This window comes from Populus alba, chromosome 2, assembly GCF_005239225.2.
Source record: "Populus alba chromosome 2, ASM523922v2, whole genome shotgun sequence".
Lineage (NCBI taxonomy): Eukaryota > Viridiplantae > Streptophyta > Magnoliopsida > Malpighiales > Salicaceae > Populus > Populus alba.
The window spans coordinates 17124021-17143166 of record NC_133285.1 but is presented as its reverse complement, the minus strand read 5'-3'; the positions used below and the strand labels follow the sequence as shown (position 1 = coordinate 17143166).

Genomic DNA, 19146 nt, shown 5'->3' with positions numbered 1-19146 from the left:
TGGTAGTCATGAACTCATTATACTCCATGATTGTGTTGCAATTATTTATTGAATGTGATGTTGTGGTATATAATATTTTTTTATTTATAAATATATTAAAATAATTTATTTTTATATTTTTAATATTAATATATTAAAATCATCATAAAATATTAAAAATTAATCAACTTGATTTTTAAAGTGAAATATACTTTTAAAATGTATTTAAATTTAGAAGCTATCACATTCTCGAATATTCAAAAAATATGATTACATAATATTTTTTGATATTATGAATTTAAAAAATCTAATACCAAATCACATTTCATTGATATGATATAAATCTATTTATCAATGTAAAAGTTTATAGTTAAAATAATAATGAAAACATTATTATTGTGGTTTTGATTGAGAAATAGTACCTAGTACTTGCAATTATAAATCAAAAGATCTGTTCCATAGAATTTAAGGGTATGCTATTTTTCCTAAGTTTATTTAAAATCTTAAGTAAACATGAACAATCATAAAATCTACCCATTATCATATCTATTGGTATTGATAGTTTAATGGTGCTAAATCATTCACTTCACAAAATCTCATTATAAAACAAAAACTATCTATCAAAAACAATTCTTTAATGTAACCGAGCAATATTCTTTCAAAAAAACTATTATGATCTCAATTTAAATCTTCATTTTATTAAACAAATCTATTTTAAGGTATTTACTTCATTTTTATTATATACTCATAGTTTTTAAATTTGATTTCGAAATCAACTCGAAGCATGGTTATATTTATTTTTAAAAAATAAAAATAAAATGATATTATTTTAATAAAAAAATTAAAAATAATCATCATATTAAAGATGAGCTTTACTTGGTTGAGTCCGGGTTGACTGGTCACAAGATTAATTAAATTTTTTTTTTCCTCCTTAAACCATTTTAATTCTAAGATAATTCAAGTTATGGATTGATGCGCTCAGCTGATCAAGATTTTGGCCTCGTTTGTTTCCTTGGAAACTGGTTTCCGGAAACCAGTTTCTAAACTTTCCTGTGTTTGTTTGTCATTAGAAAAGTTGGTCAACGGAAAAAACTTTCCGGTCAACAGAATACACTTTCCGGTCAACGAAAAATACTTTCCAATCAATTTAGTTAATGAAAAATTTGGTTTGGTTTTCAAGAAAGTGTTTTCCCTTTAACTGTGTTTGTTTTCCGGAAAGTGGTTTCCGGGAAATCACTTTCCAAACTTTCTTGTGTTTGTTTGCCATTAGAAAAGTTGGTCAATGGAAAACACTTTCTAGTAAAAGGAAAATTTAGCTTGGTTTTCAGGAAAGTGTTTTCCTAAAAAATTTGGGGGAAAACACTTTCCAGAAGTTGTGAAAAATTTAGAAATGTCATTATTTGCTGATTATATCAAATTTGATCCTCAAACTTTTGATCGCTATATATATTTTGTTTTTAATATTTATTTTTAATTTCATCTCTTAAAATTTTATTTTTATATTAATTTTGGTCCTTATTTTTATAATTGTTATTTGCTTTTTTCTTATCATTTTTATATTGAAAAATTTTATCTATCAGATTTGGTCCTCATTCTTTTTATTGTTACTTATTTTATTTGAAATAATTTATGAAATGTTGATTATTATTATTTTAATTTCTTTATTTTTAATTTATTTTTAATTTTTTAGATTTGATCTCTATTATTTTGATTATTATTTATTTTATTTGAGATAATTTATGAAATTATATTTTTTTTTTCAATTTCATTCTCATTCAACTTTTTAATTTATAAGATTTATTTCTTATTATTTTAATAAACTTGAGAAAAATAAAATGTTAATAAGTTATTTTTCAACTCATTTTCCATGACATAACTAAACACTGGAAAATGTTTTCCATTTTATTTTTCATTATACTACCAAACATCGGAAAATACTTTCTTAAAATTTACTTTTTTCAGAATTTATTTTTTTTAAAAAAACTACTTTTCAACAAACAAATGGGCTTTGATAGATCGCAAAACCTTTGGTAGGAAAACGGGGGATGTAGTCAGGCACACTGAATCTTTTGCGAGGGTACTCTGGTAATCAAACCAATCCCAGCTAAAAAACAAGAATCGCAATATCGTAATAAACCAAAACACGAACCCCGTTTCGCACTAACAAACCTCGAGTCCCTCGCGAACCAATAGAAGTGAAAAAAACGGTTACTTTCTCTCTCTTTATTCTACCAACCCTTTCATCTCTCCAGTAGCTCACTCACTAAAAAAACACTTCTTCTTTAGCTTCCTTCCCTGCTAAGTAGCTTCCACTTTTTAGTCTCTCTTTCTCTCGAACTTTCTCGCTCTAAACTTTTCCATTTTCTCTATCTCAGGGTTCCTTGTAAGCTTCCTCATCTCTCACATTATAAAAATCCACTGAGTTTTATTTTTATTTTTCTTCCAGATATGCTAGATTCATAGTTATTGCTCACTTCTCTTAAATCTTCTGGTAAATTGCTTTCCTTTTTAATTTGAATTTTTTGAATTTCTTTCCCTTTTTAGGTTTTTTATTCTTATTTATTGTTTTGAGGGAAGGAGAGAGATGTCGTCGACGTCGAGGAGAGGAGGAGGAGGAGGAGGAAGGGGGATGGATCAGGCGGCGGCGGGGGTAGGGACTGGAGCGACACCACCGCCGACGCCACGGAGGATAACGAGGACGCAGACTGCGGGGAATCTGGGAGAGTCGGTATTTGATAGCGAAATAGTGCCTTCTTCGCTTTCTAAGATAGCGCCGATTCTTCGTGTTGCAAATGAAGTTGAAACTAGCAATCCTAGAGTTGCTTATCTTTGTATGTTGTTAGAAAATTAAGTTTCAATTTTTTTTGTGAATTTTCTATTATTTTTAAGTTATGGATTTTTAATTTTTATGCAATGTAGGCTTGATTATATTTTATTTGTATTCATATCTATTGTTTTTTGAAATTAATGTAGGTAGATTTTATGCCTTTGAGAAGGCTCATAGGTTGGATCCTACTTCGAGTGGACGAGGTGTTCGTCAATTTAAAACCGCGCTTCTTCAGCGTTTGGAAAGGGTAAGAGTCATAATACTTTACTGTTTTGATGCTATGGACAAAGATGGGTAGAAACTCACAAAGTGGATGTCTCCTAGGATGAGCGTGCCATGAGAAACTCCCCTGTTAAGTTGTGAATTGTAATGTTTAGTTTCATATTTTTTATAAATTTGACCTGAAGTTTTAGTGATAGCTTGTTTTCCTACATAACCATTTATGAGTAAATCTTCACACTGCAACAACCGTTTGTAAGAAAATAAGGGAGGAGACTTAGTTTCAGCTAACGCACAAGTTGGTTTGAGGACACCTCATACCATCCAACAAAAAAAACAGGGATAAAAATGCCACCTACCACTAAAAATGTTCCCAGGGTTTGCTCACACACACAGTATGCATAGTTTAGGAGAAAGTTTGTATGAAGAGGTGGCAAAACAAGCATGACGTATAGAAAACATAAATAATATGGAAGCTAGATGTTCTCGTCTCAAATAAGCCCTCCAATCCTTCAAAACTCGGTGTAGCATTCAGAGATTGGGCATCAAGATAAACTTTCCACACTAAATATGCATCTTTTACTAAAAGTATTAATGCCAAAATGATGAAAAACGGTCTGCATGGAGTTACATACTGAAAGACTTCTGCGCGGGCCTATTTTTGTTTCAAAGTGGTGAAAAGATCTAGGTATCTCTTGGAGCGGGCTGAGATAGGCCCTTTGGGACTCTGGAATGGGCACTTCAAAATTCTTCAGTGCCCTGGTTAGGGAGAGGAGAGTGTACAATGTAGTTTTCTCCTCAAGTATTCTAGGTCAAACATGTTTAATTTGTTACTTTGTATCAACAACAATGTTGTTTTCCTTTAGGAAACCTTGTGGCAGTTGTTGTATTCAATCGTTTCTTCCTTGTGATTCGGTTTATGCATTTGGTCTTTTCCTTTAATGCTCTTGCGTTTGCTCTTGGCATTTTGGTAAAGAAGATTTGTATACATTGTTCAGGAGAATGATCCAACCTTGATGGGAAGGGTTAAAAAAAGTGATGCACGAGAAATGCAAAGTTTTTATCAGCATTACTTCACAAAATACATCCAAGCATTGCACAATGCTGCTGATAAAGCTGACCGGTAAATTCTTTTGAAATGAGAGATTTTTTGAAGCTATATCCTATACCAAGTTTCTTTAGATTATACACTTTGAAGTTGCTGCTTGACTGATACTATTGTGTTCAAATGCAGCGCCCAGCTTACCAAGGCTTATCAGACTGCCAATGTGCTCTTTGAGGTTTTAAAGGCCGTTAATATGACACAATCCATTGAAGTTGATCGTGAGGTGAAACCATGTGACATTTGTAATCTTCTTTCTAGTCACATTAGCACAGTGTGAACGTGTAATCTGACAATATCTGATCGTAAATTCTGTTTGCTAATTGAATTAAGAACTTACATTGCTCGATGCTTGTTATTAGCACTAAATTATTTGTAATCGTGTATCAACTTTGTTCACAGATTTTAGAAGCTCAAGATAAAGTTGCAGAAAAAACTCAGATCTATCTCCCTTACAATATTCTGCCACTTGATCCAGATAGTGCAGATCAACCGATTATGAGATATCCTGAAGTATCTTTCCTTTATATACTTTATCTTTTGACCTACAACTTAGCTGTTTCTCTTCTATCACTTGAGCATATACGATTTTTGTGTTGATTCACAGATCCAAGCTGCTGTTTTGGCTCTGCGTAACACAAGGGGTCTTCCATGGCCCAAAGACTACAAGAAGAAAACAGACGAAGATGTTTTGGATTGGCTTCAAGCGATGTTTGGGTTTCAGGTGAGACAAATTGAGAAGAATTATTTCTTTTCTTCATTTGGCTCTTGCAATTTTTCCAGTGATGTGGAACTATTTTATCTGAATATAATTAATTTAAGTGCCATTTAATGATTTTGCAGAAGGATAATGTGGCAAATCAAAGAGAGCACTTAATCTTATTACTTGCTAATGTGCACATGCGACAATTTGTCAAACCAGATCAACAACCGAAGGTTTGTTAATTGACTCAATTTTAGCGAGAACAGGGTTTTCTCCCTATAAAAAGTGACTGGTTAAAGATTAAATTACCACTTTTTCCAGAAAAAGGATATGCTGTTGGGTATTGTGTCTACATATTACTTAATAATAACTTAAACCAATCATAAATGCAGAGGATATACTTTGTTGCGCTTTTGTTCCTCTCTTCTTTCTGTCAATAGTTGCTTTTAGTTGCATTTGTCTTAAATTCTTACTGAAGCTGAAAATCCTCTGTGCATGTTTCTTTGTTAGTTGGATGAGCGTGCATTGACTGAAGTGATGAAGAAACTTTTTAAGAACTACAAAAAATGGTGCAAGTACTTGGACAGAAAAAGTAGCCTTTGGTAAGTGGCCCAATTCTATTTCATGTGAATAACATGGTAACTTTGCATCTTCCAGTTGGTTAAATGATTTTAGTAAATTGTTCAAGGAAGGATCCAAAATCTTTTAAGAAAAGTGATTAAGAAAACCATGGAAAAGATTGAACTGCTAGCATTGTTGTAATTTCGTAAATATACAAACCACAACATTGACATGATTATGATTTTAATATCATGGAAATAAGTTGGCTGATACATCAAGCATTAAACTCTTTTTGGTTCATTGTGGGTTGCCAAAAAATGAAGGGAAGAGGACAGTTCCAGGGAAAAAAAGAGGATCACGGATTTCCATTCTATGCTCATATTAATGTTGCTATTCATTGTGGGTTTCTGAATTTGTAGGTTACCGACCATACAGCAGGAGGTGCAGCAGCGTAAATTATTGTACATGGGTTTGTATCTTTTGATATGGGGGGAAGCTGCAAACCTCAGATTCATGCCGGAATGCCTTTGCTATATCTATCATCATGTATGTTTTAAGATAGCTCCTTTTTTATCTCATTACTTTTGTTTGGCATTTCTTTCCCTTGAGGGAAACTGGAAACATGGTTTTAGATTTTTACTCTCTATCTTTAACCTTGTCAGATAAACACCTGATGCCAAGAAATTCTGATAAGTTGATTGACTCTGGTAGAAATAGTGCAGAGGGAGGAATGAGTCTAGTTATGGTTTCAACCTGTATACCGTATTAGAATAGATGGAGCTTTTTCTCATGATTACTCATCCAATGCTCTGCCTACCTTTTATCTTTGGGGCAAGGACACCGACTATAGAAGGGTTGTCATTAAAATTCTTAGTTCCAAACTGGCTTTGGTTTGCATATTTTATACATTCGTGGACACACCCATGAGTGCATGACAATCTCTTAAAGTGACTGTTTTTCATCCTTATTTCAGAGCTTTTTACCCCTGCAATTTCACTACAGATTTGCAAATATGTAATTTCATGAACTTGGTCTTGTTTGTTGGCTGTTATATGTAACTGGGTGCTTAATTATTTTGCTATTTCCAGATGGCATTTGAGTTATATGGCATGCTAGCTGGAAATGTCAGTCCTATGACTGGAGAAAATGTAAAGCCAGCCTATGGAGGTGAAGAAGAGGCTTTCTTGAGGAAAGTTGTTACTCCTATATACAATGTGATTGCAAAGGTGCCTGCATGCAAAAACTTTATTTTTATTTTCTAGTCTTGTTAATTTGAGTGCTATAATTTATTTTTGGTTTAACACCTGTCAATATAATTGCACCACTTGACACACCACTTGACAGGAAGCTGAAAGGAGTAAAAAAGGGAAGTCAAAGCATTCTCAATGGAGGAACTATGATGATATAAATGAGTACTTCTGGTATTTTTCTTATGGTTTAATACTGATCCTTTGAGCTATGTCTGTGTATATCATTCTTTTTAAAAAATTTCATGATCAGCGTACTCGTGCATAATTTCTCAAAAAAAAAAAAAAAAAACCTTACCCTTACATAATTTGTAGGTCAGTTGATTGTTTCCGCTTAGGCTGGCCAATGCGTGCAGATGCTGATTTCTTTTGCCTGTCTTCTGAACAGCTCCGTTTTGTACAAAATGGGGTAAGCAATGAATTACTAGCTTCGCTTGGTTTTCTTTCACCTTTCTTAGAGCTGGTAGCCTAATAATTAAATATGAAAATTGTTGTCACTTTTCACATGTTACTTGTACAGACATGCATGAAATTACTGGACATGATGATATGACCAAATGCTCCTTATCTAATCGAGGGTCCAAGTTATTATATGCTGCATGCACTAGAAGTATATGGAATGGCAGTTGGATTTCTCTTGCCTGGTTACTGTAATTGGGTTATTACACTGCAGAAGGGACATTATGTTGACGTGTTAAGCTGTTATGATGTGTAGGATGATAAACCAGCCTATAGAGATCGATGGGTAGGAAAAGTTAATTTCGTGGAGATACGAACATTCTGGCATGCCTTTAGAAGCTTTGATCGAATGTGGAGTTTTTTTATTCTGTGCTTGCAGGTACATGTTCTTTCCTTTGATGCACCTGATTTGCTTTATGTTTCCTTATTAACTTTATGCTGATGTGATGCTGTTGCTGATGCTGCCTCATGTGAAGGCTATGATTATTGTTGCTTGGAAATGTTCTTTCCTTTAATGCACCTGATTTGCTTTATGTTTCTTTATTAACTTTATGCTGATGTGATGCTGTTGCTGTTGCCATGTGAAGGCTATGATTATTGTTGCTTGGAATGGTTCGGGGAAACTGAGTGCTATCTTTAGTGGTGATGTATTTAAGAAAGTATTGAGTGTCTTCATCACTGCTGCCATATTAAAGCTTGGGCAAGGTAAGAAAGAATGGAGCTGTACTTCTCTTCGTTGTCCTTCCAATCTAAGTTACATCAATCTTCTGTTTGTATCAGTTTAAAATGTTAATTTAAGTTCTTCAATTTGGCAATGGATGCACTCTTTTATTTTATTCTTTAATGGTTTTTAATTTCATCTAATCACTCTGCCTTTGTTTTCTCGCTTTTAACACGAGTATGATTTCAAATTCTGTGACCTTTATTCGGTATGTCCAGAACATTCTCAATTCAATGATTTGTTTACTGAATGAATAGTGTAATCTACATCATGCTCTCCATTTGATGAAATTTCTGAGGAATCTACTCTCTTTTTTCAAGCTATTCCTTTTAGTCATGCTGTATTCGCTGGATTTCTATGAATTGGAAGTTATTAAGTGAGATATGTTCTGAAATCTATTTTAACTGATGCAGCTATCCTTGATGTCATCCTTAGTTGGAAAGCACGGCAGATAATGTCATTCCATGTCAAGTTGAGATATATTTTGAAGGTTGTTTCAGCTGCTGCATGGGTGGTTGTTTTACCAGTAACTTATGCTTACACTTGGAAGGAGAATCCCCCAGGATTTGCTCAAACCATCAAAGGTTGGTTTGGCAACAGTTCAAGCTCGTCTTCCTTGTTTGTATTGGCTGTAGTTATCTACTTGGCACCAAATATGCTGGCAGCATTATTGTTTCTTTTTCCCTTCATACGTCGATTCCTTGAGAGGTCCAACTATAGGATTGTGATGTTTGTGATGTGGTGGTCGCAGGTAAAGAAACATTTTTTGTTCTTCATCCTTTCCTTTACTTTTTAAAGGTCATGCAAGGTTATTGCTGTGGATATTTTAACTATTATTCATATAAATCATACTTAGCTTTCATGCCTGCATCTGACACATTGCAGCCTCGGCTCTATGTTGGGAGGGGAATGCATGAGAGTACAATTTCTCTCTTCAAGTAAGGGACACTATTTGAAAGATAAATTAGTGTACTTTAACTTTGCAACTTTTATGACTAATGCCATTATTGAATGTTCAGGTATACAATGTTTTGGGTTCTTCTTATAGTAACAAAGTTGGCATTTAGTTATTACATAGAGGTGTGTCTTTCTCTCATTTTTAATCTCCTGGTGCTTATTGAATAACACTGAATACAAAGGCAGAGAAAATGAGGCTGTCCTTTGCATGATAAATTCATCTGAATCTTGATCTGTCATGTTAGAAAGAAATTCTTTACCTTTTTACTTCTAACTGTCATTTCTTGGTTGCAGATTAAGCCTTTAGTTGATCCAACAAAAGCCATAATGGATGTCCATATAACGGCTTTCCAGTGGCATGAATTCTTTCCACAAGGTAATAAACTTGAAGACTGTGGTAACGTAAGATTTTGTTGGCCTTACATTATGTTGTTCATAAGAAAATTCATGATGTACCTGTTTATTTGCAGCAAAGAACAATATTGGTGTGGTGATTTTACTCTGGGCTCCAATCATTCTTGTACGAGTTGTTCCTTTTCATCTCTAAATTCTATCTGATTCTATTTCAGCTAAATACGATTCTAATGTAGCAAATTTTGCAGGTGTATTTTATGGATGCCCAGATTTGGTATGCAATATTTTCCACATTATTTGGAGGAATTTATGGTGCATTTCGACGTCTTGGAGAGGTTAGCAACATCCTTCTCTTTGTTCTCTTGATAATAGTCTGCAATGAAAATCATCCAGCTTTGTTTGTTTCTAATTTTCCCAATGAACTAAGAATCTTTTCGTAAATCTTGGTGCTGAACATATTCCTGGATGTCAACAATGTTGGCTATCTTCTTCAATATAATCATGCAGGGTACCCTTTGCTTAGTGAACATAACGATCTGATTTTGCTTTATGCTTAACTTCTAGAACTAGTATGGCTGCCATTTTTATGCTTTCTACTTTCGATATCTTTAAGACCAATTGACATCTTGGTTTTTGAGTTTTTGTTGTTTAGTCCTCGACTTATTTTGTTTCTTTTAGATTCGAACATTGGGAATGCTTAGATCTTGTTTCCAATTATTGACTTATTTATTGATGTCAACCATGTTGGCTATCTTCTTCAATATAATCAAGCAGGGTAGTACCCTTTTGCTTAGTGAACACAACGATCTGATTTTGCTTTATGCTTAACTTCTAGAACTAGTATGGCTGCCATTTTTATGCTTTCCACTTTTGATATCCTTAAGACCAATTGACATCTTGGTTTTTGTTGTTTAGTCCTTGACTTATTTTGTTTCTTATAGATTCGAACATTGGGAATGCTTAGATCTCGTTTCCAATCATTACCTGGTGCTTTCAATGCCTGTTTAATTCCAGATGAAAAGAGTGAGCGAAAGAAGAAAAGCTTGAAGGCAAGGTTTTCGCGCAATTTTAATGAGGTTAGATTTCACTACAAGTATTTTTGGGTCAAATATTTCTGACCTTTGTAAATTTTGTAATGCAATCATTACAAAAGATAATCCTCATCTGGAGGTACCAATCTGGGCTGATCACTGCAGAACCCCCCCAACAAAGATACAGAGGCACCAAGGTTTGCACAGCTTTGGAATAAAATCATCAGTAGTTTTAGAGAAGAAGATCTTATAAGCAATAGGTAAGGATGCTGCTCTGAAGAATATAGTGTTTTTTCTAGTTCCTTACTGACCTTTCCATTCTTACCGTTTCATTTTACTTGATCTGTATACTTATTCCAGGGAAATGGATTTGTTGCTTGTTCCATATTGGGCTGACCGTGATTTGGGTGTTTTGGGCCTTACACAATGGCCTCCATTTTTGCTTGCTAGCAAGGTGTCTTTCAGCCCTTTTTTGTAAATTTGTATAATCTGCGTGTCGAGATGTTTAACTCTCTGTCTCCTTTTAGATCCCAATAGCATTAGACATGGCTAAGGACAGTAATGGTAAGGATAAAGAGCTGAAAAAGAGAATCGAGGGTGACAACTACATGTCTTGTGCTGTTTGTGAATGCTATGCTTCTTTTAAGAACATCATCAAGTTTTTGGTTCAAGGGATACCTGAGACACGGTGAGTTCCAGTGAATTGCGATGGTTTAGGAAATTTTATATGAAAATCCAAAAGAAATTCAACTTTCTTCGCCACTGTTTACTTTCACTAGGATTTGACATTAGTAACTTCAAGAGCATTTTTGTTGATGTGTCTTGATGCATTCCTGATAATTATTTTTTCAGGGTGATTGATTCCATATTTGTTGAAGTTGAGAATCGCATAGAGCAAGGTGATCTGATAAGTGAATACAAAATGAGTGCTCTACCTTTACTATACGATCACCTTGTGAAGCTTATCAAATGCTTGGTAATATTCCACATCCTTTCTAGACCGAAATGTTGACACAACTATGAATAACCAGAAGCCCTAACCTATGCTCATGAGATTTGCAGGTGGATAATAGGCCAGAGGACAGGGATCAAGTTGTGATTCTCTTCCAGGACATGCTGGAGGTTGTGACAAGAGATATAATGGAGGATCAAATATCCAGGTGTGGACATAGCAGTAATTGTCTCTTCAAATTTGCATCAAAGTTTCTAAGTTATTGTCTTGAAAACATTATATAGCCGTGTCTTTTTTCCATGTTTGCATCCAAGTTTCTAATTTATTTGTTTTTTCCTTGTAAGCCTGGTGGACTCTATCCCTGATGGATCTGGATATGAGGGAATGAAACCCCTTGAATAACAATATCAGTTATTTGCATCTGCTGGAGCTATCAAGTTTCCAATTGAGCCAGAAACAGAAGCTTGGAAAGAGAAGGTTTGTGTCGTCAATTGAAACATATTATCATGAAATTGAATGAGCACGATAATTTATATACCTCTTCTTACCTGTCTTTGCAGATCAAGAGGCTTTTTCTTTTGCTTACCACAAAAGAATCTGCTATGGATGTACCATCCAACTTAGAAGCTAGGAGGCGTATTTCTTTCTTCTCAAACTCATTGTTTATGGACATGCCTGCGGCACCTAAAGTTCGCAATATGCTTTCTTTCTCGTAAGGCTTTTATGTCATCATAATTATGATTTCATTTTTTACTGTTCTTGAACTGACAACAATCCAAAACCAAATTTGATGTTGCTTCTTACTCTAATCTGCTATTGATCACATGCAATCCTTGATGAATCTGTCTTTCCTCACAATCAACATGTATGCTTTGGGGTATGACACAAAATAAGAGTGATTAGGATATAGTACTTGTCTAAAATAAAGGTTTGACAGAGTTGTCAAAACTTTTGTGGGCAACTTAAGAAAGGCCATGAAATGCTGCATGTATAATTTGGGCAGTGTAACTAAGATAGTGACAAAATAAAAGTGATTAGGATATAGTACTTGTCTAAAATAAAGGTTTGACAGAGTTGTCAAAACTTTTTGTGGGCAACGTAAGAAAGGCAATGAAATGTTGCATACCTCTTCCTCTTTTTACCCATGTTATGTATTATTTAAAGTAAAACACAATGGACAGGGAGTTCATGGTGATAAAATTCCCTAGGAAAAAGTTTCTTGACAATAGGCCTTTTCTTTTGCTTACGACAAAAGAATCGGCTATGGATGTACCATCCAACTTCGAAGCTAGGAGGCGTATTTCTTTCTTCTTGAACTCATTGTTTATGGACATGCCTACGGAACCTAAAGTTTGCAATATGCTATCATTCTCGTAAGGCTTTTATGCCATCATAATTGTGATTTCATGTTTCACTGTTCTTGAACTAACAACAATCCAAAACCAAATTTGATGTTGCCTCTTACTCCAATCTGCTATTGTTCACATGCAATCCTTGATGAATCTGTCTTTCCTCTCAGTCAACATGTATGATTTGGGCAGTGTAACAAAGATTGTATGACACAAAATAAAAGTCATTAGGATATACTAGTTAAAATAAAGGTTTGACAGAGTTGTCAAAACTTTTGTGGGCAACTTAAGAAAGGCCATGAAATGTTGCATACCCTTCCTTTTTTTACCCATATTACTTATTATTTAAGTGAAATGCAATGGACAGGGAATTGATCGTGATAAAATTCCCTAGGAAAAAGTTTCTTGACAATCTTACTCTTTCAGAGGCTTGCTTTTGATACCCCATTTTTTGTAGAAATTTTCTTCCAGAACCCAGGACAGTTAGTGAAAAAATTAACACTCTGCTGACAACTATACAGAATCAAGTTCTTTTTCCTAATGTGATAACTTATCTTGCAGTGTTTTAACTCCTTACTATACAGAGGAGGTACTTTTCTCCTTGCATGATTTGGAAGTGCCAAATGAAGATGGTGTTTCCATCCTCTTTTACTTGCAAAAGATCTTTCCAGGTAATCTTCTTTCCTTTTCTTTTCTGCCAATTGGTGCTGTATCAAATTCCAGATTTATGTCTCTATGGTTTAACCTTATATCTTCCATTGGTACTTAATAGTCATGCATTAATGGACAGATGAGTGGAACCACTTTCTTGAACGAGTGAACTGCACTAGTGAAGAAGAACTTAAAGAAAGAGATGACTTGGAAGAACTTCGATTATGGGCATCATATAGGGGCCAGACTTTGACTAGAACAGGTACTCACTCAATTCCTCTGTTCAGTATTTCTGTTCTGTTTGTTCGCTTTTCCCATTTTATTTATTACTTTATCCTTTGACTATAACATTATCAATGGCAGTGAGAGGTATGATGTACTATCGGCATGCTTTGGAGCTTCAGGCATTCCTTGATATAGCCAAACATGAAGGTGACTCTTGAAAATCTTGGATTCATCGATTGTTAATGATAAGATGTTATAATTATAACCTACATATAATTTTCTGTCCTGTTATTACTCTTTTTCAGATTTGATGGAGGGATATAAGGCAATTGAATTAAATACTGAAGATGAGTCAAAGGGGGGAAGCTCACTGTTGGCAGAGTGTCAAGCAGTAGCTGATATGAAATTTACTTATGTAGTATCATGCCAGCAATATGGGATTCACAAGCGTTCTGGTGATCCTCGTGCACATGATATTCTGAGGCTCATGACAACGTAAGCATTTAGGTTTAGCTTTGTTGTTGAGCTTCAGATTTTAACTCTTTTACATGCTGATATATTTCCAATTGGTAGATATCCGTCTCTCCGTGTGGCATACATTGATGAGGTTGAAGAAACTAATCCAGACAAATCCAAGAAGGTCATCCAAAAAGTTTACTATTCATCTCTAGTGAAAGCTGCCTTGCCCAAGTCCATTGATTCTTCTGAGCCAGTGCAAAACTTGGACCAGGTAAAGTTTAACTTTTTCAAAAGTTAGGCATATCTTAAGAAGTTCGGCATTGATTCTCATTGTGTGCACTGTAGCAATTATCAACAAAAAACAGTAATATATCACTCTTATTCTAAAGGGTAGCATAAATTTGAGATGAGTATGCTATCTTGAAGCATTTGTTGCACAATTGCTTTTGATAACCTGGACAAACTGCACTCAACAAAGTGATGTCTACAAAGATACATGTCTACTCTCACTTAATAAGTATATTGCCAAAACTTGTATAGATGCTTTTTGCCTGAAAAGGACTATGGTATCTTCATTCATGATGCTTCTCCTGGAAAGCAGATATCATGGGTGCTCCTCAATTTCTCAGCAAGCACAAGAATTTTAAAAATTAATAAAATAATAATGATAAAAGTGAACTTGGGCAATCTCTTGATTAGACTGAATGAGTATCATAATACTTGCATTGGATTATATTGCTGTCCAAATGCAGGTCATTTACCGGATAAAACTTCCAGGACCAGCTATCTTGGGTGAAGGAAAACCTGAAAACCAGAACCATGCTATTATCTTTACACGTGGAGAAGGCTTGCAAACAATAGATATGAACCAGGTATAATAATGGTGAAATCTAAATAAACATTACCATTAACTTCTGGTTTTGTCCATCGGTTGATGTTTTCACTTCTAAAGGATAACTACATGGAAGAAGCCTTAAAAATGAGGAATTTGCTGCAAGAATTTCTTAAAAAGCCTGATGGTGTGAGGCATCCTTCGATACTTGGACTAAGAGAGCATATATTTACTGGAAGGTAATGTGTTGTTCTTTGTGTTTGGGGCCTTCTCCAGATTATTTTACTGTGATTATGATCACTGGATTTTCTTTCATTGCTTGGTGCAGTGTGTCATCTCTTGCTTGGTTTATGTCAAATCAGGAAACCAGTTTTGTGACTATTGGTCAGAGGCTACTGGCCAACCCTCTGAAGTAAGTTAGAATTGCTTGGAATTACTGTACTCCAAAACTCTCATTTCCCTGTTTCAAGAGAGAGTTAATTAAAAGCTTTAATTCATCACCACATAATCCGGCTTCAATTTTCCAAAAGGAAAGCAGTAATGTAGGATAACTAATTGAAGAACATGGCAAAGTTTTTATGGTCATCAACTGCAGTTCACATTAGCATGTATTATGATGGGCACGGCAATTTTGGAATTTCTGTAGACTTTATTCCATAGCACTTTTAATGATAGAAACAGGAATTAAGATGGGTTTTTTAATCAGTGAATGATGTATAATATATTTATGGAATAGGATAGATGACATCATGTGAGCAAAAATTCTTGGAGTGGCGCTATTTCCAAGTTAAATTTTACAGAAACTCCTACTTGATTTTGCAATGAGCATGTCAAGAATAAAATTAATTTGGTTCATTTAGATGAACCAATGAAGGATTGGATAATTGGATTTGTTGGCTGCTGACGTTGTTGATAAACAGCCACCACAATTCTGACCTGTGAAACATGTCTTGATCCAGCTGAAGAATTTTCTTTGCTACCCGTACAGGCCTTGGCTACATATTTGTAATTTATATTTGTCTATTTTGTTTCTTGTTCAACATGGATATCATTCCTTTTTTACTGTTTATTAAATTTCCTTCATGTCTGTTTTCTTTTCATACAAGGGTGCGGTTCCACTATGGTCATCCAGATGTATTTGATAGGCTTTTCCATCTCACTAGAGGGGGTGTTAGTAAAGCATCTAAGGTTATCAATCTGAGTGAAGATATATTTGCTGGTTTGTATTTGCTTTGGACTTTCTGTTGTCGTCTTGGTTTTTGCATGTAATCTATGCTTTTACTGATTAATGTTTTCAATATGCAACTGCAGGCTTCAATTCCACACTACGTGAAGGGAATGTTACCCATCATGAATATATACAAGTTGGGAAGGGGAGAGATGTGGGCCTTAATCAAATTTCCATGTTCGAGGCCAAAATAGCTAATGGCAATGGAGAGCAGACTCTGAGTCGTGATATCTACCGGCTTGGACACCGTTTTGACTTCTTCCGGATGTTGTCTTGCTATTTCACCACAGTTGGTTTCTACTTCAGTACTCTGGTATGTTAAAAATTTCTGTTCATTTGTTCAAAGATGTTATCATGTTATTTTTATATGGGAGAAACACTGAAGGTACTAAACATCTTTTCTCACAGATTACAGTGCTCACAGTGTATGTATTCCTTTATGGCCGCCTATACCTTGTTCTCAGTGGGCTTGAAGAAGGTTTGAGTACTCAGAAAGCAATTCGAGACAACAAGCCTCTTCAAGTGGCTCTTGCTTCTCAATCTTTTGTTCAAATAGGATTTTTGATGGCATTGCCTATGTTGATGGAAATTGGCTTGGAAAGGGGTTTCCGCACTGCACTAAGTGAATTTATATTGATGCAATTACAACTAGCACCTGTATTTTTCACATTTTCTCTTGGCACAAAGACCCACTACTATGGAAGGACATTGCTGCATGGTGGTGCAAAATATAGGTCCACTGGTAGAGGTTTTGTGGTCTTCCATGCCAAATTTGCTGACAACTATAGGCTTTATTCCCGCAGTCACTTTGTCAAGGGTATTGAGATGATGATTTTGCTTGTTGTTTATCAAATATTTGGTCAGCCATACAGAAGTGCAGTTGCCTATGTCCTAATAACTATATCTATGTGGTTTATGGTTGGTACCTGGCTTTTTGCTCCATTCCTCTTCAATCCTTCTGGTTTTGAGTGGCAGAAGATTGTTGATGATTGGTCTGATTGGAACAAGTGGATAAGTAACCGTGGAGGAATAGGTGTTCCCCCAGAAAAGAGTTGGGAATCATGGTGGGAAGAAGAACAGGAGCATCTTCGTCACTCAGGAAAGCGTGGTATTGTAGCGGAGATACTGTTATCTCTGCGGTTCTTTATCTATCAATATGGTTTAGTATATCATTTAACGATTACAAAGAAGATGAAAGACAGAAGTATTTTGGTATGTCCTCAGCTGATCATATTTACTTCTCTTTCCACATTTTTTTTCCTCATAAGAACTTAAACTGGATGTTGCTAAATCAATGTGGTACCCTTTTTTGCTTGTTCATAGATCTATGGGATATCATGGCTGGTGATCTTTCTAATATTGTTTGTGATGAAGGTGAGCCACTTATCTCTCATATTTTTCTGCATATTTTTCTTAAATGCATTTCTAGCTATTGACTGCTATGTACTGATCTCACTTTATTGGCAATCGGGTTGAAAACCATCAATGCTTCTCGTTCTTCATCCTTTTCTTCTCCAGTCTTTCACTATTAACAACATTAGGTGCTCAAGATCTTATTTACCAATTCTTTTAAAAGTGAATTTGATCAACTTGTAACTACTTTCAGGGAAGGAAATAAATAATAATAATAAAAAAAGTATAGTAAACAAAAAGTTAAATCTGTTTCTGCATCTGCTTAGTGGAATTGATTACCATCACATGTGAGAATGAATGTTTTGTTTTCCTTGAAATAAGATGAACTTCGAGTTGTTGTTATGTGTGGATTTTGTGTATGATTTGACTTCTCTCTTTTTCTCTCAGACCGTATCTGTTGGACGCCGAAAGTTCAGTGCTAACTTCCAGCTTGTGTTTCGTCTAATCAAGGGAATGATATTCCTAACTTTTGTGTCCATTCTTGTCACTTTGATTGCACTGCCTCATATGACGGTGCAGGATGTCATTGTATGCATTCTCGCTTTCATGCCAACCGGTTGGGGAATGCTCTTGGTAAGTGGCACGTTTATCTGCTTCCGCGCTAATTTATGCCATTGTTCCAGACATCTTCTTCCTCACTTGAGTCTCAACCATGGTGCATACTTGCAAATTTTCAAAAAATGCTTAGTGCACACATGGATGCTGCACTCACCACGGGTGCAGATGAGCTACCTCTGCCTGTATCTGACTGTCACTCTGTTGAGTTTGTTGATTTAGGTTTAGTCCTGTCAAGCACGTACTCAGCAGCTAATTTCTTGTATGGGGCGGGCGGGTTCGCCTTTATGGGGTTCTCGCTTGAGTCTCAATCATGGTGCATAAAGTTTGGCCTGGAAACTTGATAAGTTGAATCTGTGCCAAGCTCTATATGTGTTTATTGTTTTGGCTTATCTGAGCTTGAGCTCAGAGAATTAGAACTCGATCAAAGGTGTTATTCGGCTAGGCTTGTTTTCATAGCTGCGTTGATTAGCCCTTCCTTTTCTTTTAGCTATTCATTTAAAAAAAAAAAAAAATAATCAGTTCGTATAAAGTTTTTTTAAAAACTTGAGAGTAGCACTGCTTTTTTGCATTTGGCTTCAGATCTTCAGTTTCCATGCATTATCACACCCATGTTAATTAACCTTCTGTTTTGTTCCCTTCGATTTTTACCAGATTGCTCAAGCTTGTAAACCTGTTGTTCAACGAGCCGGGTTTTGGGGATCAGTTCGGACACTTGCACGTGGGTATGAAATCGTCATGGGCTTGCTCCTGTTCACTCCAGTTGCATTCCTCGCCTGGTTCCCTTTTGTGTCTGAATTCCAGACTCGTATGCTGTTCAACCAAGCATTCAGTAGAGGTCTGCAAATTTCTCGTATTCTTGGCGGCCATAAGAAGGACCGCTCTTCAAGGAACAAGGAGTGATCTCAGTACCAATTCAACGCTAGTGTGTGTGTATCTATTCTGTCAGTCACACTAGCCTGCCTGTGAAAATTCTGTTCATATCTATTCTAACCTTGTAATTATGGAAGAGCCAGGAATAATAGCTGTCGAGTTCTTAGGATCTTTATTAAACAATCGTTTAAATAGTTATTATTTAAAGATCTGTTTTTTTTATTTGAATAATTTTTTATAAGGCTGGGTTGTTGCAAACCACAAGCCGTTCAATTGTTTAGTTTCTAATGATAATCTTCTAAATAGAAACCACCAATGAAATTTCTTCTAAATTTCTATGTAGAAGAGTAAGATTGCAATGCTTGGAGTGCAGGTTTTTTATTTTGTGATTTTGTAGTATGTTTTTGTCTAACAAATAACCTTAAAAAATAAAAAATATAACTTTATAT

The 19146-nt window shown here is 35.2% G+C and overlaps 1 protein-coding gene across 1 annotated transcript; it reads left to right on the top strand.

The window, feature by feature from the left end:
* Positions 1–2257: 2257 nt before the first annotated feature.
* On the top strand, positions 2258–18919 carry LOC118031952 (callose synthase 3-like). Its single transcript, XM_035036486.2, is given in 43 exon segments — positions 2258–2470; positions 2557–2810; positions 2953–3053; positions 4024–4148; positions 4260–4353; positions 4530–4640; positions 4735–4851; positions 4971–5063; positions 5341–5432; positions 5811–5937; positions 6480–6617; positions 6736–6812; positions 6954–7047; positions 7354–7476; positions 7685–7802; positions 8232–8569; positions 8704–8756; positions 8838–8898; positions 9070–9151; positions 9246–9295; positions 9378–9464; positions 10071–10205; positions 10326–10420; positions 10521–10614; positions 10688–10848; positions 11013–11136; positions 11223–11320; positions 11457–11589; positions 11673–11824; positions 13023–13132; positions 13252–13374; positions 13476–13544; positions 13643–13832; positions 13911–14067; positions 14549–14668; positions 14749–14867; positions 14957–15040; positions 15735–15847; positions 15940–16169; positions 16265–17068; positions 17180–17230; positions 17657–17842; positions 18479–18919. Coding segments are annotated over 42 exon segments (5925 nt in total). The 5' UTR covers positions 2258–2470; positions 2557–2563; the 3' UTR covers positions 18728–18919.
* The last annotated feature ends 227 nt before the right edge of the window (positions 18920–19146 follow it).